This window comes from Eumetopias jubatus, unplaced genomic scaffold (genome assembly GCF_037043125.1).
Source record: "Eumetopias jubatus isolate StellerSeaLion01/CBP00866 unplaced genomic scaffold, mEumJub1_p1.0 scaffold_11, whole genome shotgun sequence".
Taxonomy (NCBI): Eukaryota; Metazoa; Chordata; class Mammalia; order Carnivora; family Otariidae; genus Eumetopias; species Eumetopias jubatus.
The window spans coordinates 64,842,018-64,868,892 of NW_028274817.1; the positions used below are offsets into that span (position 1 = coordinate 64,842,018).

Genomic DNA, 26,875 nt, shown 5'->3' on the forward strand with positions numbered 1-26,875 from the left:
GAAAACTTTTTTTTTTTTTAAATCCCAGGTCTATCCACCATAGTAGATGTGGCTCTAAATAGGTTGATGCCTGGGCTTATAATCTTTAAGTATTCCTTTTAAAAAGACACTTTTCGAGATGCTTGGGTGGCTCAGTTGGTTAAGTGTCTGCCTTCAGCTCAGGTCACGATCTCAGGGTCCTGGGATCTAGTCCTGCATCAGGCTCCCTGCTCAGCGGGAAGCCTGCTTCTCCCTCTCCCTCTCCCCCAGCCTCCGCTTGTGCGCGCGCTCTCTCTCTCTCTCTGACAAATAAATAAAAAAAATTAAAAAGACACTATTCTTAAAATAATATAATTATTTTTTTATTTTTTATTGTTATGTTAATCACCATATATTACATCATTAGTTTTTGGTGCAGTGTTCCATGATTCATTGTTTGTTCATAACACCCAGTGCTCCATGCAGAACGTGCCCTCCTCAATACCCATCACCAGGCTAACCCATCCCCCTACCACCCTCCCCTCTAGAACCCTCAGTTTGTTTTTCAGAGTCCATCATCTCTCATGGTTCGTCTCCCCCTCTGACATACTCCCCTTTTCTTCCTCTCCTGTTATCTTCTTTTTCTTTTTTCTTAAAATATGTTGCGTTATTTGTTTCAGAAGTACAGATCTGTGATTCAACAGTCTTGCACAATTCACAGCGCTCACCGTAGCACATACCCTCCCCAATGTCTATCACGCAGCCACCCCATCCCTCCCACCCCCAACCACTCCAGTAACAGTTTGTTCCTGAGATTAAGAATTCCTCATATCAGTGAGGTCATGTGATACATGTCTTTCTCTGATTGACTTACTTCAGTCAGCATAATATAATTAAAAATCACTCCAGTTCCTCCTGGTTGTCTATTGTTAAATGTAATGCTATTCTACTTACCTGATTATTTATATCTATAATAGTGTTTTCTCGGGAACATTGACTTATTCTCTAATATTTATTCAATACCTTCTACATGCCAGGAACAATGGTTTATATGTATTATCTATAATCCTCACAATAACCCTGCAGAGTATTAACCCCTTAAGAAAGATGAGGGAAGAGGGGACTGATGTTGAACAAGAGGGATTATTGGGGGCTTGCCCAAAGAAGACAGCTCTAGAGACAGCTGGGATTCTGCCCCTGGTCCAACTCCAAACCCAAAGCTCTTTGCTAGGTCACAAAGACTTCTTTTGCAATGACTTGTTTTATTTTTATGATGAATTATATCCCCTGTGGTAGAAGGGAAGTTGTTTGTCCTTGCATCTTGTGTCGTTTTAGGAAGGCAGCATGATAAAAATGAAAAAACAGGGCCTTTGATAAAATGATCTATATATCTTGGTCTACTTCTGGGAATCTGTAATAGAGAAATAAAATGAAATATGGAAAACAGTGAGTGCACATAGAATACTGAAACCTAATAAAAATGATCATAATAATGCTAGGATGATAGATTTCCACCCCTTTCTCAGTTTTCAAAAAAATTTTGTAAAATTTTAAAGAGCATATATGTTAATGCAACCCTAATGATCCTTAGCCAGTTGCTGAGTTTCATTTTATCAGTAGAATGCAAAAATGCCTGTTTGCATATTGTGAAAATTAAATGAGGACTGTAAAGTGTCTAATGCCACCCCTTGCATGTAGAAGACATTAGATGAATATTAGAAGATAAGATTGTGTTCCTCTGTGGTAGTAAAGTATTTTTTGGTTGATCTTTTTGTGATGTTTTTATGGATATTCAGAAAGTAGAATTACTGCATATTTTGACAAGGCAGGTTATTGTTGGAAAAACTTCTACATTTTCTGACATTGCTTTGAAAACTGACAAATGAAATTGTCACATGTACAAAAAAGTCTCTGTGATTCTTTAGAAAATACCTTATTACTAAGAATCAAAGGCCCAGGAACAGTTGCAAAACAAATGAGGTACCCCCTAAAACTAAAACATCAAGGAGAGGGGAGAGAGTGTATTTTATCCCTGTCCAGAAAGTAGGTACACTGAGAATGGAGCAGATAACATTTAAGGATTAAAAATGCTCTCTTCTCTGCTCTCTGTCTGTCTCCTTCAGTCGGTATCTGCCAGATATGTTTCCAGACCTGTTCAGTGTCACTCTTAATTTAAGAATGGAGTTGGAAATGGTATTGCTTAACCAGGACTCTTATTTTACTAATGTCTGAAAACTAGTGGATGATTAAGGAAGCTAAAAATACCAAGAAGTTTTATAAATAAACCCTGATGGTGTAGAACACAGATACAGTCAAATAAGTTTGGGGAAAGGGGAAGGAGGTGCATTTCAGAGGAATTCATACTGGTGATGTTTAGCTTTATTACTTCTGAAATTCATAAGAAATCTTAATGGCAGGATCAGATTTTCGCTTTAAATGATAATGGATTCCTGTATGCTATTTTTCATGAGAGATATTCAGGGGCAGTAGGAGAATTTGTAGTTGTTAAGACTTAATCTAGTTTACTAGAGCTAATTTAGATAAATATTATGCAAGCAGGTAGAGTGAAATTAAACTATTGTGTCACTGCCTTTTCTTGGCCCTCTTAATCCTTTATAGGCCTAAAATGTTCATCATACTTGATTATTGCTAACAAGATTAGAGATATTAATTGGCTTCCTGTTGGGATTATTTTGTGGTCATACTAATTAAAATGTTTCAAGAGCACAGAGTTCAAGCTTACTTTGCTGGTAAGTATTTTAATTGTGAATAATATTGCTTTTTTTGTTTTGTTTTATTTGAGTCGAAAATAAATAATGTAGTCCGGAAAGGGGGGAAATTGATTATAAAAGTCCTTCCTTATGCATTTAATGTTTTTCCATAGCAAGCCTATATTTTGTTTTGAATTAATATATCTAATGCAAATTAAAAACTGGATGGATATATTTTCATCAATGTTTAGTAAAGCCGTTAGTGGAAAAAGTATTTGCAGTAGGAGTTGTTTCCAAATCATTTGCTTTTTTTAGTTGCTGAATAATTCATTTGATAAACCTCTTACTTTTCTCTACTGTAGTCCTTTGTGGTTCTTAACTTTAAAGTACTAAATAGAAGGACACAAAGGCTATGGGCAACATTTTAGTATATGTGCTGCCGAAGCGAGCACTATGGGCAACATTTTAATCCTTTACTTTTGAAGGTTATGTCTTTGGAAGATAAAGGGATATCTGGGGAGTGCATAGTGTGACTTAGTGAAGATGCTGTAGAAAAACAAAATTTTTATTTCTGAGCCATAGCTTTCAGTACTCAGACAATGGGCTCCTGACAAAGAATGAAAGGCACCCTAAGGAAGAAGATTCTTCAGTACTAGAGATTTACTCCAATCAGGAAAGCTTTCAACTCAAATGTGAAGAAAAGAGAAATTCCTTTATAAAACCATATACTAGAGAAGACAGAGGACTAGTGAAAGAAGTGGCTAGGACCTGTACTCTAAATAACTATAAAACATTGATGAATGAGATTGGAGATGACACAAACAGATGGAAAGATATTCCATGCTCATGGATTGAAAGAACAAATAATGTTAAAATGTCCATGCTACCCAAAGCAATCTAATGTAATCCCCATCTAAGTACCAACAGCATTTAACACAGAACTAGAATAAACAATCTTAAAATTTGTATGGAGCCACAAAAGACCCTGAATAGAAAAAGCAATCTTGAAAAAGAAAAATAAAGTTGGAGGTATCACAGTTCCAGGCTTCGAGTTGTACTGCAAAGCTATAATAATCAAAACAGTATGGCACTGGCACAAAAATAGACACATTGATCATTGGAACAGTATAGGAACCCCAGAAACAAACCCACAATTATATGGTCATTTAATCTTCGACAAAGGATGCAAGAATGTGCAATGGGAAAAAGACAGTTTCTTCAATAAATGGTGTTGGAAAAACTAGACCATATTCTTACATAGCATACAAAAATAAACTCAAAATGGATTAAGGACCTAAATGTAAGACCTGAAACTATTAAACCCTAGAAGAACACAGACAGTAAAGTCTCTGACATTGGCCTTTTTTCCTAGATATGTCTAGAAAATGTGTCTGACATTTGGCAACATTTTTCTAGATACATCTCCTGAGGCAAGGGAAACAAAAGCAAAAATAAACTATTCAGAATTCATTAAGATAAAAAGCTTCTGCCCAGCGAAGGAAACAATCAGCAAACTAAAGGCAACCTATGGAGTGGGAGAAGATTATTTGCAAATTACATATCCAATAAAGGGTTAGTATCCAGAATATATAAAGAATTTCTATAACTCAACACCAGAAAAACACAAATAATCCAATTAAAAGTAGACATCTCTCCATGGAAAGATGCTCAGTATCACTGATCATCAGGGAAATGCATATCAAAGCATCAATGAGATGTCACCTCACACCTGTCAGAATGGCTAAAATGAAAAACACAAGAAACAAAAGGTGTTGGTGAGGATGTGGGAAAAAAGGAACCCTTGTGCACTGTTGATGGAAATGCAGACTGGTGCAGCCACTGTGGCAGTATGGTGGTTCCTCAAAAAATTAAAAATAGAATTACCATATGATCCAGTAATTGTACTACTGGGTATTTACACAAAGAATACAAAAACACTAATTCAGAAGGATATATGCACCCCTATGTTTATCACAGCATTATTTACAATAGCCAAATTATGGGAGCATCCCAAGTGTCTACTGATAGATGAATGGGTAAATATGGATATATATATACATACAATAGAATATTATTCAGCCATAAAAAAGAATGAACTCTTGCCATTTGCAACAACTTGGATGGAACTAGAGAGTATAATGCTATGTGAAGTAAGTCGGAGAAAGGCAAATACCATATGATTTCATTCATATGTGGAATTTAATAAGCAAAACAAACAAAGGAAAAAAAAAAAGGCAAACCAAAAAGCAGACTCTTAACTATAGAGAATAAACAGGTGGTTACCAAAGGGGAGGTGGATGGGGGGATGGGTGAAATCAGTGAAGCGGATTAAGAGTACACTTAATTTGATGAGCACTGAGTAATGTATAGAATTGTTGAATCCCCCCCAAAAAATTGTTGAATCAGTATATTGTACACCTGAAACTAATATAGCACTGTATATTAACTCTACTGGAATTTTTAAAAAGTGTCTCAATTATTAAGATGTTATATTTGAGTTATCTAAAATATATCACATTCCTCGGGGCGCCTGGGTGGCTCAGTCGGTTAAGCGTCTGCCTTCGGCTCAGGTCATGATCCCAGGGTCCTGGGATCGAGCCCCACATCGGGCTCCCTGCTCAGTGGGGAGCCTGCTTCTCCCTCTGCCTCTGCCTGCCTGCCTGCCTGCCTACTTGTGCTCTCTCTCTCTCTCTGTCAAATAAATAAATAAAATCTTTAAAAAAAAAAATAAAATAAAATAAAATATATCACATTCCTCAGTCATTCCAGGAAGATCAAGTAGTGGTTTATTATTAGGAATGAAATATTTTTCCCTCTTATTTATCATTTGAATAGCTTAATGTTTATTTAATTTCCCTGTGTTACACATATTTATATAACATGTAGTCTGTACCCATAAGAATGAGAATGTATAGCAGTAGTTCTGAAACTTCAGTGTATATAAAGAATCACTTGGGTTACCTCTTAAAATTTCATATTCTCGGAACTTACTGTAGACCTACTGAATCAAATTTACTAGAGGATGAAACCTGGCAGTCTTTTTTTTTTATAAGTTTTTTTTAAAGATTTTTTATTTATTTGAGAGAGAGAATGAGATAGAGAGAGAGCATGAGAGGGGAGAGGGACAGAGGGAGAAGCAGACTCCCTGCTGAGCAGGGAGCCCGATGTGGGACTCGATCCCGGGACTCCAAAATCATGACCTGAGCCGAAGGCAGTCACTTAACCAACTGAGCCACCCAGGCGCCCAAAACCTGGAAGTCTTAACATCTAACAAGCTCCTTTATACCAACCACACTTGGAGAAACACTGGTCTAGAAAGTTTATTACCCATTATGCTGAGGGCTTGCTCTGGGAAGTTTTGGTTTACTTTATCACCACATTCTTCTTTTATATTGTGTTCTGATCAGTAATGAATTAAAAAATTAGATACATAATAAGATGATAAAAACTTAAATCATACTGTGAAAATTCTTTTCAGTTTAAACAGTGGTTCTCAATGAGGGAGGAGGGGAATTTTGCTCCCAGGGGTTATCTGGCAATGTCTGGAGACATTTTTGGTTGTGGCAGCTGAAGGTAGGGGTACTACTGGCATCTGGTGCATGAAGATCAGGGGTGCCACTCAGCATCCTACAATGTGCAGGACACCTCCAGACAACAAAGAATTATCTGGCTCAAGATGTCAGTATTGCCACTGTTGTAAAACCCTGGTTTAGAGTGATCTGTTTCCTCAGTATCATTGTTCCACAAATCTTGTTAATTATTTGTTATACTAATCTTTTGAGAGTGTATATATTTCTCTATGGGCTTAGAGTGTATATTTGGTTTTCCATTTGTGACATATTTATTTTATGGCTCTTACCAGAATTATTTTGAATCTGCTACAAAACTAATTTTTGTGCATTCTTTCTATGTTGTTCATAGGTATACTCCCGAAATATTTTTTTTTTTCAGTATTGGCTGAATTCAGCCATGCTTTAAAGGTAAATCATGCATTTTTAGAATCGATGTTACTGTTCCCTTCCTGGAAAAACAAGTTCCATTTCTTTTTTTTTTTAAGATTTTATTTACTTATGGGCGCCCGGGTGGCTCAGTTGGTTAAGCGACTGCCTTTGGCTCAGGTCACGATCCTGGAGTCCCAGGATCGAGTCCCATATTGGGCTCCCTGCTCAGCAGGGAGTCTGCTTCTCCCTCTGACCCTCCCCCCCCCCGTGCTTTCTCTCTCTCTTGCTCTCATTCTCTCTCTCTCAAATAAAATCTTTTTTTAAAGATTTTATTTACTTATTTATTTAGAGAGAGCAAGCACGTGCATATGAACAGGGACAGAGGAAGAGGGAGAGAATCTCAAGCAGACTCCCCACTGAGCACAGAGCCCAACATGGGGCTCGATCCCATGACTGTGAGATCATGACTTGAGCTGAAATCAAAAGTCAGATGCCTAACCAACTGAACCACCCAGGCACCCTGAGTTTTGATAGTTTTTGAAAGTATAACTACTAATCTTTTGTCGGATATGTGGTTTGAAAATATTTTCTCCCACTCTAGCTTTTCTTTTCCTCTTTTTTTTAAGATTTTATTTATTTATTTGAGAGAGAGAATGAGAGAGAAAGCACATGAGATGGGGGGAGGGTCAGAGGGAGAAGCAGACTCCCCGCCGGGCAGGGAGTCCGATGCGGGACTCGATCCAGGGACTCCAGGATCGTGACCTGAGCCGAAGGCAGTCGCTTAACCAACTGAGCCACCCAGGCGCCCTGTCTTTTCCTCCTCTTAAGATGGTCTTTCCTAGAGAAAAAAATTTAATTTTGGTGAGGTTATCTTTTTATTTTCTTTTTTATGAGTCATGCTTTTTGGCTTCAGGTCTAAGAACTCTTTCCCTACCCCAGGATCCTAAATGTTCTCTCTTAATCTTTTTCCTAAACAAAAATTTTTGTAAGTAAGCTGTATGCCCAGTGTGGGGCTTGAACTCACAACCCCAAGATCAAGAGTAACATGTTCCACTGACTGAGCGAGCCAGGTGCCCCTTTTTTCTTTTTTTTTCTAAAATTTTCATAGTTTTCATTTTTATGTGATCCAGTTTGAGTTAATTTTTGTATAAAGTGTGAAGTTTAGTTCAAGATTCCTATTTTTGACTATGGATGTCCCGTTGCTCCAGCACTATTTGTTGAAAACCTAGCCTTGCTTTACTGACTTTTTCACCTTTGTGAAAAATCAGTTGGCTATACTTAATGTAGGTCTGTTTCTGTGCCATTGATCTGAGTCTGTTCTGTCATCAGTACCACTCTGCCTTGCTTATTATAGCTATATAGTAAACCTTAAAATCAGGTAGAGTGATCCTCCCATTTTATTCTTTGTTTTCAAGATTGTTTTAACTACTCCAGTTTCTTTATAGGTATGTTTTGTTTTTATTTTGTTTTGGTTTTGAGAAGCAAAATCGTGTACAAAACTAACTGGTTTAACTCAACGTTCTTTGGAATCTTTGGCAAATGAAAAGTTTTATGATTTTATATTTTATTTGTTAGTATAAATAAGTAATTCACATCAATAGGGCAGTATCTGATTAAATCTCATCATGGAATAATAGAATTTTAAGAATAATTATCATTATCAGGCCCAATTATCAGATTTTATTTCTAGGTTTCTCACATTTTCTGTGTACCTCTGCATGTTAGTCTTGGTTTTAGGTAAGTTGCCTAGTTAAAAGGAACTTCAAATGCCATGCTGAGAGCATTAACACCACGTTCCTTCCTTTTTTTTTTTTTAGATGGTGTTATCAGAAAAGGTTAGTCAACTGATGGAATGGACCAATAAAAGACCTGTAATAAGAATGAATGGAGACAAGTTCCGTCGCCTTGTTAAAGCCCCACCAAGAAACTACTCCGTTATTGTCATGTTCACTGCTCTCCAACTTCACAGACAGTGTGTCGTGTGCAAGTATGAACTTTCAGCTACACTTTAAAATTAAATAACATTAGATTTTAACTGTTTCTCAATCCCAGAAGAACCAAATTAGTTCAGTGGGCACATAAACAATTATTGAATATATCTTACTTAGGATGTCTGTAGTAACACATACTGCCCTTTTTTACAGTCATTCTTGGTTTCCCACATTAGTCGGGGTATTGTGGTAGCCATGATAGGAATAACTTAAAAACTGAATAATCATCATATAAATTGGTATCAATTTATATAAATGTATGCCAGTAGGATTAATGTAGTATTTTATTATTTGTAAGTGCTTTCAGTTTCATACTCTTATTTTATACAACCCCAGAAGGTAAGTAAAGCAAATATTCTCTCATTTATGAAGAAATAGGTTCCAAAATCTTTTAACTGGTCTATGCAAAGCTAGAGATAATTATTAATGCAATAATGGTAGCTACATCCAAATTTGGAATTACAGGAGAACATTTTTAGAAAATAAAGATGTATGATTTAGAGATGTTTTCTTTTTTCTAGATTATTTTGTAGTGATTGAAAACCTTGGAAATGGAGACTAATCTCACTTAAACTTTCATCGAACAATGGTTTGATTTTATTTTACTGTTTCTGAGTAATCTTAGGAACAAAGATTGATATTTCTTTAAACAAAAGGACTATATTTCTTTATTTTATTTTATTTTTTAAAGATTTTTTATTCGTCAGAGTGCAAGAGTGAGCACAAGCAGAGGAAGCGGCAGGCAGAGGGAGAAGAGGCAGGCAGAGGGAGAAGTGGCAGGCAGAGGGAGAAGCAGGCTCCCCACTGAGCAAGGAGCCCAATATGGGACTCGATCCCAGGACTCTGGGATCATGACCTGAGCCGAAGGCAGATGCTTAACCAACTGAGCCACCCATGTGTCCCAGGACTATATTTCTTTAAAACAAAATTTAAAATAGTGGGTACTAAAAAACAGAATAGCTTTTCCTTTTTGGTATTTTTTTAACTTATATATTTTTTAAAGATTTTATTTATTTATTTGAGAGAGAGAGAATGAGAGAGAGCACGAGAGGGAAGAGGGTCAGAGGGAGAAGCAGACTCCGTGCTGAGCAGGGAACCCGATGCAGGACTCGATCCCGGGACTCCAGGATCATGACCTGAGCCGAAGGCAGTTGCTTAACCAACCGAGCCACCCAGGCGCCCCATTAACTTATATTTTTAGATCAATATGTGTGATCTGGGAATTCACATTAAATAAAATGACAGAGCTACCCAATGAAGAACTAATTTAGTAAAATCTTGAAGGCTTTCCAAGTTCTGACAGCCTGTGGGTCCATGTGAAGGATTAGACAATTTTTTTTTTAGAATATGCATTACGTTACCCCAAGACTTACTAACTTTTCTTAAAGGATTTTCCCCTCAGAGGTAGGAAATAGTCAAGGTATTTGATCCCAGAGTACTTATTTTTGAGTACATATGCTGGATAGTAGGTATTAATTATGCATAAACTTAAAATCTAGAATCACTTTTAATTTAGTCATTTCACTCAGCAATCAGGAGTATACAAAAATTTTAAGGAACAAACACAAACTCCTTCATAATTCTGTACTAAATGCAAATTAAATACATTCTTATTAACCTAAGTTTTTATTAGTATCTTACTTTCTATAAGACCGAATTTAAAATTAGCTTGCATTTTCCTAAGCTCATTCAAAAAATAAAAATTAACAGCAATGTGTATAATATTATATATTTGGTGCTATCAGGATGAGAAGTATAAGATGGCCTACCCTTATCATATGGCTGGGGAAATGAGTTCCACACGTGAAAATTTAGCTGGCAATATAAGACAATTTATAACTAAGTACCAAGTGGGTTATGTGCATAATAAATACTATAAAATTTCAGGGAGGACATATAACAGGAAGATTAGGGTTGGTCTAATGGAGAAGAAAGGATTTGTATTAGGGCTGGACAGATGGATCAGATTTAGATAGAAGTAGAATGTTTTGGTTAGAAGTAAAGATGTGTGCAAGGGTACAGAGATGGTGGTAAATAAAATGCCGGAATTAAGAGATCCTGTTCTATATATTTTTTTTAAAGATTTTATTTATTTATTTGAGAGAGAGAGAGAATGAGAGATAGAAAGCACGAGAGGGAAGAGGGTCAGAGGGAGAAGCAGACTCCCTGCTGAGCAGGGAGCCCGATGTGGGACTCGATCCTGGGACTCCAGGATCATGACCTGAGCCGAAGGCAGTCGCTCAACCAACTGAGCCACCCAGGCGCCCGAGATCCTGTTTTATATTGATTCGTAGTAAGGCTACGTAAAAGTTAGATGCCTTATTGGAACTGGATGATAAAGAACCTTGAATAACCAGTGAAAAAGGGTGGAGACTGTTCCAAAGGTAGTAGAAAAACAACAATGGCTTCAGAGAAGAGTAGAAGTTTCAGAAAAGTAGTGATTTAAGAAGACATGTATATTGCAGCATAAGAATGATTGGAAGAGGAGAAACTAGAGTCAGTATTTTAATATTCTAATGTCAGATATTAAACATCTGCCTTTAGCTGATAGCAATAAAAATAAATGGAAAGGGTTGGAGTTAAAAGATAATCACAAATGAAGAATTATTACATCTTGGAAACTGAAAGCATATGGGCAATAAGGGAAAAGTCAAACATGACTTGAGGTTTCAGTTAATCTCAATTCCCTAGATTCTTCTTATCTTTCACCCTAATAATTCATCTGACTGTATTTTTATTTACTAAATAATAGCATGTTATATGTTAGATTTATAAAATGGGTTACTGTTATAGTCTACTTTCTCTGAAAATACTTCAACCTTGTCTTTGAACACTTAAAAGAAATTTAGGGTATTAAAAATTGTTGTACAGACAGTTAGCTGGATTTTTCCAATGACTACTTAAAGAGCTTTGAGATAAGAAACAAGCACAAAGTGTGAAGCTGAGTCAAGTAACTACTTTCTGTTGAAATCCCCAACACTTAGGATAAGGCTTCTTTTATGCCAAAACAATGGCAGTATTTTCCAAGGTTCTAACCCTGTCAGCAGAACCTGACTGGTGTTTCTTTCTCTCTCTCTCTCCCTCTCTGTCTCTATCTCTCTATCTCTCAAAATATTTCCCCCATTGGAAAAACTGCTATTGCTTCTTTGTTTCTGTTTTTTTTTTTTAAAGATTTTTATTTATTTATTGAGAGACAGAGAGAATGATAGAGAGAGAACATGAGAGGGAGGAGGGTCAGAGGGAGAAGCAGACTTCTGCTGAGCAGGGAGCCTGATGCGGGACTCGATCCTGGGACTCCAGGATCATGACCTGAGCCGAAGGCAGTCGCTTAACCAACTGAGCCACCCAGGTGCCCCTCTTTGGCTCTGTTTTACTGCTGATAAATTAGATTGCTTTTAAAAGTGTTTTATATGTTATCTTCACAAATCTGATTGTATCCAGGCAAGCTGATGAAGAATTCCAGATCCTGGCAAACTCCTGGCGATACTCCAGTGCATTTACCAACAGGATATTTTTTGCTATGGTGGATTTTGATGAAGGCTCTGATGTATTTCAGATGGTAAGATCTTTGGCTTATTTTATTAAGTAAGGATAAGTTAACTATAGATAAAATGGAATATATCTTTTTCAATAGCCACAAGAAGTTTTATTTATATATTCATTGTTATCTAAGTATACTGGGTATATAATGTTATATTGCTTTCAGGTGTACAACAGTGATTTGACAGTTCCATACATTACTTAGTGCTCAACATGATAAGGGTAGTCACCATCCATTACCACACAAGGTTATTACAATATTATTGATTGTATACCCTGTGCTATAGTTTACATTTCTGTGACTTACTTATTTTATAACCAGAAGTTTGTTCCTCTTAATCCCCTTCACCTATTTTGCATATCCGCCCTTCCCTCTGGCAACTACCCACGTTTGTTCTCTGTATTTCTGGGTCTGTTTGTGGGTGTGTTTTTTAGATTCCACATATAAGTGATATCATATGGTATTTGTCCTCTGTCTGAACTTACTTCGCTTAGCATAATACCCTCTAGGTCCACCCATGTTGTCATAAATGGCAAAATTTCATTATTTTTTATGGCTGAGTAGTGTGTGTGTGTGTGTGTGTGTGTGTGTGTGTGTGTGTGTGTGTACATACATGCATACATGTCATATCTTTTCTGTCCATTAATCTATCGATGGACATGTGGGTTGCTTTTATATTTTGGCTATTATAGATGTCTCTGCAATAAATAGGAATGCATATATCCTTTCTAGCTAGTGTTTTCATTTTCTTTAGGTAAATACTCAATAGTGCAATTCCTGGATCATGTGATATTTCCATTTTTAATGTTTTGAGGAAGCTTCATACTGTTTTCCATACTGGTTGCACCAATTTACATTTCCACCAACATTGCACAAGGGTTCTCTTTTATCCACATCTTCACCAACACTTGTTATTTCTTGTCTTTTTTATTTGAGCCATCCTGACAGGTGTGAGGTGATATCTCATTATAGTTTTGATTTGCCTTTCTCTGATGATTAGTGATGTTGAGCATCTTTTCATGTATCTATTGGCCATCTGTATGTCTTCTTTGGAAAAATGTCTATTCAGGTTCTCTGCCCATTTTTATTTATTTATTTTTTTAAAAGATTTTATTTATTTGACAGAGAGACAGCGAGAGAGGGGCACAAGCAGGGGGAGTGGGAGAGGGAGAAGCAGGCTTCCCGCGGAGCAGGGAGCCTGATGTGGGACTCCATCCCAGGACCCTAGGATCATGACCTGAGCCAAAGGCAGACGTTTAATGACTGAGCCACCCAGGCGCCACTGTATTGATCTATTTTTATTGATTTTTGAGGGGTGTTCTCTGTGCCTCCTGGACTTGAATGCTTGTTTCCTTCCCCAGATTAGGGAAGTTCTCAGCTATAATTTGTTCAAATAAACCTTCTGCCCCCCTCTCTTTCCCTGCCTCCCTCCCTCCCTCTCCCTCCCCTCTCTCCCTCTGCTCTCTCCCTCCCTCTCTCCCTCCCTCCCTCTTTCTCTCTCTCTCTCCCCCCCCCTCCCCTCTTCTGGGACCCCTGTTACTTTGCTTTATGGTATCGCTGATTTCTCGAATCCTCCCTTTGTGATCCAGTAGTTGTTTTTTCTCTCTTTTTCTCAGGTTCCTTATTTTCCATCATTTTGTCTTCTATATCACTGACTCTTCTGCCTTGTTTATCCTTTGCAGTTAGAGCTTCCATTTTTGACTGCATCTCAGGAATAGCATTTTTATTTTGGCCTGATTAGATTTTAGTTCTTTTATTTCTTCAGTAAGGGATTCTCCTATGCTTTTTTCAAGCCCAACTAGTATCATTATAATCGTTATGCATTCTAGTTCTGACATCTTACTTATATCCGTACTGATTAAATCCCTGATAGTGAGTACTGCCTCATGTTCTTTTCTTTTGGGGTGAGTTTCTCTGTCTTGTCATTATGTCCAGAAAAGGTTAGATGAAAGAGAGAGCAAAGTCAAAAATAGCAAAAACAACACCAGAAAAATACAAACAAAACAAATCAGAGGGCGCCTGGGTGGCTCAGTTGGTTGAGCAGCTGCCTTCGGCTCGGGTCATGGTCCTGGAGTCCTGGGATCGAGTGCCGCATCAGGCTCCCTGCTCGGCGGGGAGTCTGCTTCTCCCTCTGACCCTCTTGGATCTCGTGCTCTCTCTCTCTCTATCTCATTCTCTCTCTCAAATAAATAAATAAATAAAATCTTAAAAAAAAACAGAAGTAAACAGAAACAAAACAAAATAAGAAAAAATGAAATGAAGTAAAACAGAACAAAACAATAAATTAGATCCTGGGTGTATTTTGGTTTGTGTATTAAAAAAAAAAAAAAAAAACTAGGTCCCAAATTAGGAAAGAAAGAAAAACATATATATACAAAAATAAAATACAATGAAAGGAAACCAAAAATAAAATATGTATACATAATGTAAATATAAACATAAAAATTAAAGACTTAAAAAAGAATTGATTAAAAAAGGAAATAGCTGAAAACAATAATAGAACTGAAAGACTAAAGAATTAAAAAAAAAAACCCACTAATGCTATATACTGTTTTCTCTAGAGCTGAAGTTTTGCAATTCTCTATGATCGGTAACCTTGGTGTTAGCTGGTTGTTCCTGTTGGTCTTCTGGGGGAGGGGCCTGTTGCACTGATTCTCAGGTGTTCTTGTGGTGGAAGTGTCCCTCCCTTGCGAGGGGGCCTGTCTCAATGTAAGCGGCTCCCAGATTGTACTATGTGGTGCTGTTTTGCTCCCTGAAGGCTTTCATCACCGATGGGGGGATAAAAATTGCAGCACCCCGATCTGTAGCCCTGGAGTTGAACGTTCGCACCTCCCATTCTTCAGTGAGCCCTCACAGAAAATCAGTCAATCACTCGTTTCCCTGGTTCTGTCTGAACTCTGTATTCATTCAGCTTATGACTGAGTGTTTTACTCTCAGGTACACGACCCTGTTTTGAGTCTCCAAACTTTACAGACTCCTGTGGTGCAGATCCGTGCCGTTCCTCCCAGGGGAAGGAGGGGCATCTTGGCATGCTTCTGCCTTTTGCTGGGCCCTTTCCTGGAGAGTAGTTACCCGACCGTGCAGTGGTTCTGCAGTGGTTCGTGGTTTATGGCAACATCGAGCAGAAAGCCGCCTCCTTGGGATACCTGGGTGGCTCAGTCCCTTAGGAATCTGCCTTCGGCTCAGGTCATGATCCCAGGGTCCTGGGATCAAGTGCTGCATCGGGCTCCTTGCTCAGTGGGGAGCCTGCTTCTCCCTCTGCCTGCAGCTGCCTCTGCTTGTGCGGTCTCTCTCTCTCTCTCTCTCTCTCAAATAAATAAATAAAATCTTAGAATAAAAAAAAGAAAAGAAAAGAAAGCCGACTCCTAGGCTTGCTGTTTGCAGCCGGCTTCCTTGCTCTGATGCCTGGGAACTCTGTCACAGTCAGGTACCCCCATTCTTTTTGTGACCCTAGGAATCCTGAGACCACCCTTTCCCATCTGGGATTCTGCCCCGCTTCACCATTTGAGCACCTTTAAGGCAGGGATGTTCCCCACTGGAGCAAACTTCTAAAAGTTACGATTTTGCCCTCCTCTGCTTATAATACTTTCTGGTAGCTGGATTAAGGCAGCTCCCTCCTCTCCTTGGTTTTATCTTCCAATATATCGCCCTGGATTCACGTCTCCTCATCTGCCTTACAAAAAGTGGTCTCTTTCCTATTTGTAGAATTACAGCAATTTTTTTCTCAATTCTCTGGTTGATTTCTCTGGTGTTTAGAATGATTTGTTAACTATTGAGCTGAATTCCAGGAACCAGATGAAATTAGGGTTCCCTACTCCTCTGTCATCTTAACTCCTGGCCACATGAAGTTTTTTCTTTTTCTTTTCTAAAGATTTTATTTGTTTATTTGACAGAGAGAGACAGCGAGAGAGGGAATACAAGCAGGGGGAGTGGGAGAGGGAGAAGTAGGCTTCCCACAGAGCAGGGAGCCCGACGCAGGGCTCGATCCCAGAACTCTGGGATCATGACCTGAGCTGAAGGCAGACGCTTAACAACTGAGCCACCCAGGCGCCCCTGGCAACAACAAGTTTTAAATAGGAATTATATGAGATCTAGAGTAGTTAGTGAAATAAATCTGAACTTGAGCTAGCTATGAAATGTAATGGTCAATGCTAACCTATTAGAATATAGAAGATGGGTAGTAATCAAGAAGGTTTTATATTTTTTTATTATTTTAAACAACGTATAATACAAATGTTACCATTTTAACCAGTTTTAACTCTACAGTTTATCAAGTAACTTTATTTTTATTTTTTTAATTTTATTATGTTAGTCACCATACAATACATCATTAGTCAAGTAAATTTTTAAATCACAGTGTGAATCCCACCATTATGCCACATTGTAGTTCTTAGTAGAACTAGGTACCTGTCTGCCCTCTTGTTTCCTGACTTAGTGGAAAATCTCGTTCAAAGCTTAACCTTTTCCTGTGTTCTGCATCCCATACCCATTGGCTCTATCAGTCATGACTTCTCACACCTGTATTTTTTTTTACAGCTTTTTAAAAAGATTTTATTTATTTGACAGAGAGAGAGAGAGAGAGCACAAGCAGGGGGAGTGGCAGGCAGAGGGAGAGGGAGAAGCAGGCTCCCCGCTGAGCAGGGAACCCGATGCAGGGCTCCATTCCAGGACCCTGAGATCACAACCTGAGCCAAAGGCAGATGCTTAACTGACTGAGCCACCCAGGTGTCCCTTGCACCTGTATTTTTTAAAATTAAGATTTTTTTAGAGCAACTAAGGTTCATGGAAGAATTCCGGGACAGATGTGGAGATTTCCCTTATACCCCTTGCCCCCACACATGGGTAGCCTTTCCCATTATCAGCATTCCCCACCAGAGTAGTACATTTGTTACAGTTGATGAACTTGTATTGACACATCATAATGACCAAAAGTGTATAGTTTATATCAGTATTCACTCTCGTTCTTGTATATTCTCTTGGCTTAGACAAATATGTAATGATAAGTATCCATCAGTATGGTATCATAAAGAGTATTTTCACTGTCCTAATAATCCTCCATACTCTGCCAATTCATCCCTCCCCCAACCCTTGGTAACCACTGAAGTTTTTACCATTTACATGTTTTGCCTTTTCCAGAATGTCATATAGTTAGAATCATACAGTATGTAGAATTTTCAGGTTGACTTCTTTCACTTACTAATAGTACTTAAAGTTTCTCCATGTCTTTTCATGACTTGATAGCTCATTTCTTTGTAGTGCTGAATAATATTCTATTGTCTGGATGTACCACAGTTTCTTTATACATTTCATGTATTGAAAGACATCTTGATTGCCTCCACATTTTAGCAATTATGAATACAACTCCTCATAAACATCCATATGTTGATTTTTGTGCAGACATAAGTTTCCAGCTCCTTTGGGTAAATATCAAGGAGTGTGATTGCTGGATCATAAGGTAAGAGTATGTTTAGTTTTGTTAAGAACCTGCCAAATAATCTTCCAACCTGGCTGTATCATTTTTCATTTCCAAGAGCAATAAATGAGGGTCTCCGTTACTTCACATATTCATCAGTATTTGGTGTTGTCAGTATTCTGCATTTTGGCCATTGTAATAGTCATGTAGTGGTATCTTACTATTGTTTTAATTTGCATTTCCCTGATGACACATCATGTAGAGCATCTTCTCTTTTTTTTCTTTAAATAGGTAAAGAAGACTTTTTTTTTTTTCAAATTTCTAATTTCTACTTAACATACAGTGAAATATTGGTTTCAGGAGTAGAATTCAGTGATTCATCACTTATATACAATACCTAATGCTCCTCATAACAAGTGCCCTCCTTAATGCCCATCACCCATCCAGCCCATCCCCCACCCTCCTCCCTCCATGAACCCTCAGTTTATTTTCTATCATTAAGAGTCTCTTATGGTTTGTTTCACTCTTTTTCCCCCTTCCCATATGTTCATGTGTTTTGTTTCTTAAACTCCATATAGGAGGGAAATCATATGGTATTTGTCTTTCTCTGACTTATTTTGTTTAGCATAATACAGCCCTAGCTTTATCCACATTATTGCAAATGACAAGATTTCATGCTTTTTGATGGCTGAGTAATATTCCATTGTGTATATACCACGTCTTCTTTATCTATTCATCAGTTGATGGACATTTGGGTTCTTTGCATGTTTTGCTATTGTTGGTAATGCTGCTCTAAACATCGGGGTGCATGTACCCCTTCAAATCTGTACTTTGTATCCTTTGGGTAAATCTGGTAGTGCAATTGCTGGGTCATAGGGTAGTTCTATTTTTAAGTTTTTGATGAACCCCCATGCTGTTTTCCAGAGTGGCTGCACCAGTTTGCATTCCCACCAACAGTGTAAGAGGGTTCCCCTTTCTCCACATCCTTGCCAACACCTGTTTTTCTTGTGATGTTAATATTAGCCATTCTGACGGGTATAAGGTGGTAATCTCATCATGGTTTTGATTTGTATTTCCCTGATGATGAGTGATGTTCAACATTTTTTCATCTGGATGTCTTCTGTGGGAAAATGTCTATTCATTTCTTAACTGGATTATTTGTTTTTTGGGGTGTTGAGTTTGAGAAGTTCTTTATCAATTTTGGATACTAACCCTTTATCAGATAATGTTATTTGCAAGTATCTTCTCTTACTCCATAGGCTGCCTCTTAATTTTATTGATTGTTTCCTTCTTAGGGAACATTTTCAAAAGCTTATTTACCATTCGTACATCTTCTTTAATGAGATGTTTGTTAGGTCTTTGGCCCATTTTTTAATCAGCTCATTTGTTCTCTTATTGTTGAATTTTAAGAGTTATTTGCATATCTTAGAGAACAGTCATTTATCAGATGTGTGTATTGCAAATTTTTTCTCTTTGTCTGTGGCTTGTCATCTCACTGTCTTGACTTTGTTTTTCACCAAGCAGAAGTTTTTAATTTTAAGGAAGTACTACTTATCAGTTATTTCTATCATGGATCAAGTCTTTGGTATTGTATCTAAGAAGTCATCAGTATATCCATGGTCATCTAGGTTTTCTCCTATGTTTCCTCCTAGGAGTTTTATATTTTTTCCTTTTACATTTAGGTCTGTGATCCATTTTGAATTAATTTTTGTGAAAAGTATAAGGTCCGTGTCTAGGTTAGGCGGGTTATTTATTTATTTATTTTAGCTCATGGGTGTCCAGTTGTTTTAACACCATTTGTTGAAAAGACTGTCCTTTCTCCATTTATTTTTATTTTTTTAATTTATTTATTTTTAGAGAAGAGAGAGAGTGAGTGAGTGGGGGGAAGGGCAGAGGGAGAGAATCTTCAAGCAGTCTCCCCACTGAGTGTGGTACCTGACATGGGGCTCAATCTCATGACCCGTGAGATCATGACCTGAGCCAAAACCAAGAGTCCAATGCTTAACTGACTGAGCCACCAAGGCGCCCCCCTTTCTCCATTAATTGCCTTTTCTTTTTTTGTGAAAGATCAGTTGACTATATTTATGTGGGTTATTTCTGGGTTTTCTGTTTGTGCCGTTAATATATTTGTCTGTTTTTTGGCCAATACCACACTCTCTTGATTACCATAGCTTGAACCTGGGTAGTGACAGTTATCCAGTTTTGCTGTCCTTCAATATTGTGTTGGTTATTCTGAGTCTTTTTCCTCTCAGTGTAAACATTAGAATCAGTTTGTCAATATCCATAAAATTACTTGCTGGGATTTTGACTGGGCTGCATTGAAACTATAGATGAAGCTGGGAAGACATCGTGACAGTATTGAGTCTTCCTATCCTTGAACATGAAATATCTCTCCATTTCACTAGTTCTTTTTTTTTTAATATTTTATTTATTTGTCAGAGAGAGAGAGAGAGCACAAGCAGGGGGAGTGGCAGGCAGAGTAGGCAGAGGGAGAAGCAGGCTCCCCGGTGAGCAAGGAGCCCAGTGCAGGACTCGATCCCAGGACCAATGGGGTCATGACCTGAGCCCAAGGCAGCCACTTAACCAACTGAGCCACCCAGGCGTCCCTCGCTAGTTCTTTGATTTCTTTCATCGGAGTTTTGTTAGTTTTCCTCATATTGATCTTGTACTTATTTTGTTAGATTTATACTTAAATATTTCACTGGGGGGGATGCTAATGTCAGTGGTATTGTTTTTTATTTCAAATTTCTCTTGTTCAGTGCTGGTATGTATGAAAGCAATTGACTTTTGTATATTGAATTTGTATCCTGCCACCTTGGTATAATTGCTTCTTAGTTACAGGAGTTATTTTGGTTAATTCTTTTGGATCTTTTACATAGATAATCATGTCATCCATGAACAAAGACAGCTTTTTTTCCCCTTCCTTCCCAATGTATATGCCTTTTATTTCCTTTTTATTTTATTGCATTAGCTAGAACTTCTAGGATGATATTGAAAAGGATTGGTGACAAAGACCATTCTTGTACCTGATCTTAGTAGGAAACCTTTGAGTTTCTCATCATTAAGTGTAATGTTAGCTGTAGGATTTTTGTAGACATTCTTTATCAAGTTGAGGAAGCTCGCCTCTAATCCTAGTTTACTGAGAGATTTTATCATGGATAGGTTTGGATTTTGTCAAATGCTTTTCCTGTATCTATTGATAAGATAATATGATTCTTTTTTTAGCCTATTGTTATGATAGATTGCATTAATTGATTTTTAAATTTTATTTTAATTCTAATACAGTTAACATACAGTGTTATATTAGTTTCAGGTGTACAGTATAGTGATTCAGCAATTCCTTACATCATACAATGCTCACCACAAGTGTACTCCTTAATCACCATCACCTGTTTCACCCATCCCCCCACCCACCTCCCCTTTGGCAACCATCAGTTTGTTCTCTACTGTTAAGAGTCTGTTTCTTGGTCTGTCTCTCTCTTTTTTCCTCTGCTTATTTGTTTTGTTTTTCAGATTCCACATATGGCTGAATCATATCCTTCTCTGGCTGACTTATTTCACTTAGCATTATGCTCTCTAGCTCCATCCATGTCATTGCAAATGACAAGATATCATACTTTTTTATGGCTGAATTATATTCCAGTGCATACATATACCACATACATGTACTACACCTTCTTTATCCATTTGTCTATTGATGGATACTTAGGCTGTTTCTATACCTTGGTTATTGTAAATAGTGCTGCTGTAGACATAAGGGTGCATGTATCCATTTGAATTAGTGTTTTTGTATTTTTTCGGTAAATACCCAGTAGTGCAATTACTGGATGATAGGGTAGTTCTATTTTTAACTTTTTGAAAATATCCATAGTGTTTTCCACAGTGGGTGCACCAGTTTGCACTCCCACTAACAGTGCAGGAGCGTTCCTTTTTCTCCACTTCCTCACCAAGACTTGTTGTTTCTTTGCATTAATTGAGTTTTAATATTGAACCACCTTTGCATGCTTGGAATAAATCCTCATTGGTTGTGGTGTATAATTCTTTTTGTACATTAATGATTTAATTTGATGATATTTTGTTTAGAATTTTTGCATCTGTGTTTATGAGAGACATCAATCTATAGTTTTCTTATGTCTTTGTCTGTTTTGGGTATGAGGATGTGCTGGCCTCGTAGATTGAACTGCATGTATTCTCTCTGCTTTATCCTCTGTTTTTTTTTTTAAAGATTTACTTACTTAATTTTAGAGAGAGCTGGGGGAGGGGGAGGTTCAGAGGGAGAAGCAGACTCCCTGCTGAGCAGGGAGCCCGATGCGGGACTCGATCCCGGGACTCCAGGATCATGACCTGAGCCGAAGGCAGTCGCTTAACCAACTGAGCCACCCAGGTGCCCCTTTTTGGATTTTTTATTTATTTATTTGACAGAGAGAGACACAGTGAAAGAGGGCACACAAGCTGGGGTAGTGGGAGAGGGAGAAGCAGGCTTCCTGCCGAGCAGGGAGCCCGATGCGGGGCTTGATCCCAGGACCCTGGGATCATGACCTGAGCCGAAGGCAGATGCCTAACAACTGAGCCACCCAGGCGCCCCTGTCTGAGACAGTCTTTATTTCTCCTTCACTTTTGAAGAATAATTTCTCAGGGTGCAGAATTTTAAGTTGGTGGTGGTGTTTTCTCTTCACACTTCAAATATTTCACTCTCTTCTTGCTTGCATGGTTTCTAAAGAGAAGTTGTAAGTAATTCTTATCTCTCTTCCTCTATGAGTAAGGTGTTTTATTTCTCTGGCTTCTTTCAGGGTTTTTTTTTAATCTTTGACTCTCTATAGTTCAAAGATGATATGCCTGAGTATCTTTTTTTTTGGAATTTATTCTGCTTGATGTTCTTGGAGCTTCCTGAATCTATGGTGTGGAGTCAGATGTTAATTTGGGGAATTCTCAATCATTACTGTTTTAAATATTTCTTCTATTCCTTTCTCTCTTTTCCTTCTGGTATTCCCATTATGTGTATGTTACATCTTTTATGGTAGTTGACCTATAGTCCTTGGATATTCTGTTCTTTTCTTTTTAGTCTTTATTCTCTGCTTTTCAGTTTTTGAGGATTCTGTTAATATATCCTCCAGCTCAGAGATTTTTTTCCTCAGCCATGTCTAGTGTACTAATAAGCCCATCAAAGGCATTTTTCTTTCTGTTACAGTGTTTTTCATCTCCAGCATTTCTTTTTGGTTCTTTTTTAGGATTTCTTTCTCTCTTTCTACAGTGCCCATTTGTATTTGCATGCTGTATAATTTATCCATTAGAGCCATTAGCATATTAACTATAGATTTAAAAAATTCCCTGTCTGATAATTCCAACATCCTTGTCATATCTAGTTATGATACTTGCTCTGTGTCTTCAAATCGTGTTTTTTTTTTTTACTTTTGGTATGCCTTGTAATTTTTTTTTCATAGCCAGACATGATGTACTGGTTAAAATGAACTTCAGTAAATTGGCCTTTAGTAATGTGGTGGTAAGGGGGAAGTGGGTATGTTCTATGGTCCTATGATTAGGTCTCAGTCTTTTAGACTATACCCCTGGACTATGAACTTCACAAGAGTTTCTCAGCTTTTTTCTCCCCCCTTAGGGGACAGGATAGCATCTTCTTTCATTTGAACTAATACAGTAGCCTTTCAACTGGTTCACTTACCACCATCCATATAGTACACTCTCCCTATTACCTCTATAACAGTTTCCAGGGTTTTTTTTGGAGAGTATTTTTTTAAGATTTATTTATTCATTTAAGAGAGGGAGAGAGAGTGTGCATGTGAGTTGGGGGAGGGGGCAGAGGGAGAGGGAGAGAATCTCCAGCAGACTCCCCACTGAGTGCAGAGCCTGACACAGAGTTCAATCCCAGGACCATGAGATTATGACCTGAGCTGAAATCAAGAGTCGGATGCTTAACCAACTGAGCCACCCAGGCATCTCTCTGTAGAGTATTAATAATAATTGGGGAAAATTAAATTTGGGAAACTTGAGAGTAAACAAAATTAAATTTTATTTTTTACATCAGGGTATCATGATCTATGAAGGATCTGAGAGTTTTATTCTACTTATAAACTAATGAGTTAGCCTGCCATGGTTTCCTAGATACTGGCAGAAGAAATGATATTCCTGGGTCAGAGTTAAAGGACTTTATTATTCACAGCAACAACGGTATCCAAAGTATCAGCACTTTCTTGCACCAGTTCCTTAAGCCCCACTTTCCATAGGACGATGCAATGAAGGCCAATGGTTTGCATTATGGGAGAGTATCTCCAAGCTTTGGGAAATCCTTCTATAAAGGGTTGTAAGCATGCATGCCCTTTGGTTTGGAGGGGGTATATTTCTATCTTCTAAGGCTGTACAAACACCCTTGAGAAAATCATCCAGAACAAAGGTAGTCAATTCCTCGGCATGCAGCATGTGCAGAAACACAAGAAACCTATGGAGAATTGTCTCCCAACACAGGACTTCTCATAGACTTTAACATGCTGGTATATGTTATCTTTCAAATCCAGTAGTGGGCTGTGATATGCAGAATTTCCCAAATTATTGGACTATTTAATGGAGGATTTTGCTTATATTCTATGGAACATACTTTTGAAAATAGTGGCATATAGACTAAAGCCAAAATTCCTTAGTTTTCCATTCATTCACTCTTTACTACAGACACATAACCGCCTTTCTCGTATTTATATTACATCATACACTGTCTTATTTCAGCACCGTTGCTTGTTTCCTACAACATGAAATATCCTTACTCCCTTTCTCTCCTCTCTTAAAATTCTACGTACCTTTAAGCCTCATTTCAGATACTCCCTTGCAGCCTTTTCAGATCCTCTAGATGAAATGTGAGTCATCCCTTTTCTTGTGTTGCCATACTATTTTCCTTATATTTCTATTATACATGTATCCACATTCTACCTTATAGTAGAATTAGCCCTATAGTTATTTGACAGTTCCTCTTAGAATGTAGTCACTTAATTAAGAGCAGAGTCAACATCCTGTAGCTGTCAGTGTTGAGTACATAATGGATGTTCAGTAAATATCAAACAGCTTAATGTTCCCATTTTACAGTATGTCATTGTGCCAGTCATATTCCAGTCACAGCCCCATAAATCAAAACCAGTACATTTGTAAAACATGCTACAACCCAAAAGATTAGTGCATTTAGCCTTTATTAGACCACAGGAAACAATTTCTAGAGTTTAAGAGATTGCTTTCTCATTGTCTATTATTCAAGTTGGGATTGTTTTAGAAATTAAAAACTGTAATTCCACTTATTTTAACAATATACACAAAGAATTTCTGTTAGTGATTTATAAAAGTACAAAACTAGTTTTCTTCTATATCAAATAGCTTTTTATAATTGATGCCCATTTTAGAACTATATTTAGAGTTAGTGGTATAAGGATGGTAGTATGTCCATTTGTGGAAGAAATTCAAATCTTGGGACGCCTGGGTGGCTCAGTTGGTAAGCGTCTGCCTTCGGCTCAGGTCATGATCCCAGGGTCCTGGGATCGAGTCCTGCATGGGGCTCCCTGCTCTGCGGGAAGCCTGCTTCTCCCTCTCCCTCTGCCTGCCACTCCCTGTGCTTGTGCATGCGTGTGTGCATTCTCTCCCTCTCTTTCTTTCTTTCTCTCTCTGACAAATAAATAAATCTTAAAAAAAAAAAGAAATTAAAATCTTTCTCCAAATAGTAGTGTCATATGCCACAGTATATGTGGGAAAATATATATAGCATGTAATGTGCTGTCTTTGCCAACCTTAAATATAAAATTCACTAGTGTTGAGTACACTCACATTGTTGTGCAACCAATCTCCAGAACTCTTCATTTTGTAAAACTGAAACTCATTACACATTAAATAATTCCCCATTCCCCCTTCTCACAGCACCTGGCAACTACTATTCTACTTTCAGTCTCTATGAATTTGACTACTGTAAGTACCTCATATAAATGTAATTGTATGGGGCGCCTGGGTGACTCAATCAGTTAAGAGTCTGCCTTCGGCTCAGGTCATCATCCCAGGGTCCTGGGATTGAGCCCCACATCGGGCTCCCTGCTCAGCGGGGAGTCTGCTTCTCTGTCTTCGTCTGCCTGCCACTCCCCCTGTTTGTGCTCTCTCTTGCTCTCTCTCTGTCAAATAAATAATAAAATCTTAAAAAAAATAAATGTAATTATACAATATTGGTCTTTTTGTGACATTTGTATTATGTCCTCAAAGTTTATCCATGTTGTAGCATGTGTCAGAATTTTTTTTCTTTTTTGAGGCTGAATAATGTTCCATTGTATGTATAATAGCACATTTTATTTATCCATTCATCTATTGATATAGACGCTTGAGTTGCTTCCATCTTTTGGCTATTGTGAGTAATGCTACTGTGAACGTAAGTGTACAAATATTTCTTGGAGACCCTGCTTTGAATCCTTTTAGGTATATACACCCAGAATTGAAATTCCTAGATCATGTAATAGTTCTATTTTTAGTTTTTTAAGGAACCTCCATCTTGTTTTCCATAGTGGCTGCACCAATTCATATTCCCACCAACTGTACACACAGGAGTACCATTTTCTTTACATCCTCATGTAAAGTTGTTTTATTTTGTTTTGTTTGATAGTAGCCATTCTAATGGGAATAAGGTGGTATTTCATTATAGTTTTGATTTGTATTTTCCTAATGATTAGTGATGTAGAGCATCCTTTCGTGTGCTTGTTGCCCAGTTTATCTTTTTTTTTTTTTGAGAAACATCTATTCACATCCCTGCCCAGTTTTTAGTCTGTTTAGGGTTTTTTGGTTGTTGTTGGGTTTTTTTGTTGTTGTTATATTGTGGATATTAACCCTTTATCAGATATATGATTTGGAGATATTTTCTCCCATTCCATAGATTGCCTTTTCACTCTGTTGATTGTATCTTTAGTCTACAAAATATTTTTAAAGGGCTGATTTGGTATAAAGTTGTTATACTAGTAATTATGAAAATACAAGTTACAAGAATGGTGATGTACAATATTTACCCATTATATGAACTTTTTGTAAGAATGTAGAGAAATAGATACCTTCCTAATTGATGGGTAGAAGTATAAATTGGTACAGCCACTTTGGAAGGCAAGTCGACTCTATCCATTTTAATAAAACGTTTCTACTCTATGACCTAACAAGTCCATTTTTTGGAGAAAAACTCTCACCAGGTATACAGGAAGATATATATGTGGCTGTTCATTGCAACATTAATTGGAAAAAACTAAAGTCCAACAATAGCATAGTTACTTGGTAATCTCTAAGAGTGAGGTTAATACACACACACACAC

At 37.7% G+C, this 26,875-nt stretch overlaps 1 protein-coding gene across 3 annotated transcripts in view; it reads left to right on the forward strand.

Moving 5' to 3' along the window:
* The window catches only part of MAGT1 (magnesium transporter 1), a 50,899-nt gene that overhangs the window by 3,554 nt on the left and 20,470 nt on the right, over positions 1-26,875 (forward strand). Inside the window, exons 2-4 of one of the 3 annotated variants that reach the window (XM_028101486.2) lie at positions 2,578-2,708; positions 8,428-8,597; positions 12,043-12,160. In XM_028101486.2, the coding sequence (XP_027957287.1) occupies positions 8,428-8,597; positions 12,043-12,160 (288 nt within the window). In that variant the 5' untranslated portion in view covers positions 2,578-2,708. The remainder of the gene's footprint in view (positions 1-2,577; positions 2,709-8,427; positions 8,598-12,042; positions 12,161-26,875) is intronic. The other 2 variants (XM_088028723.1, XM_028101485.2) reach the window with 2 other exon arrangements.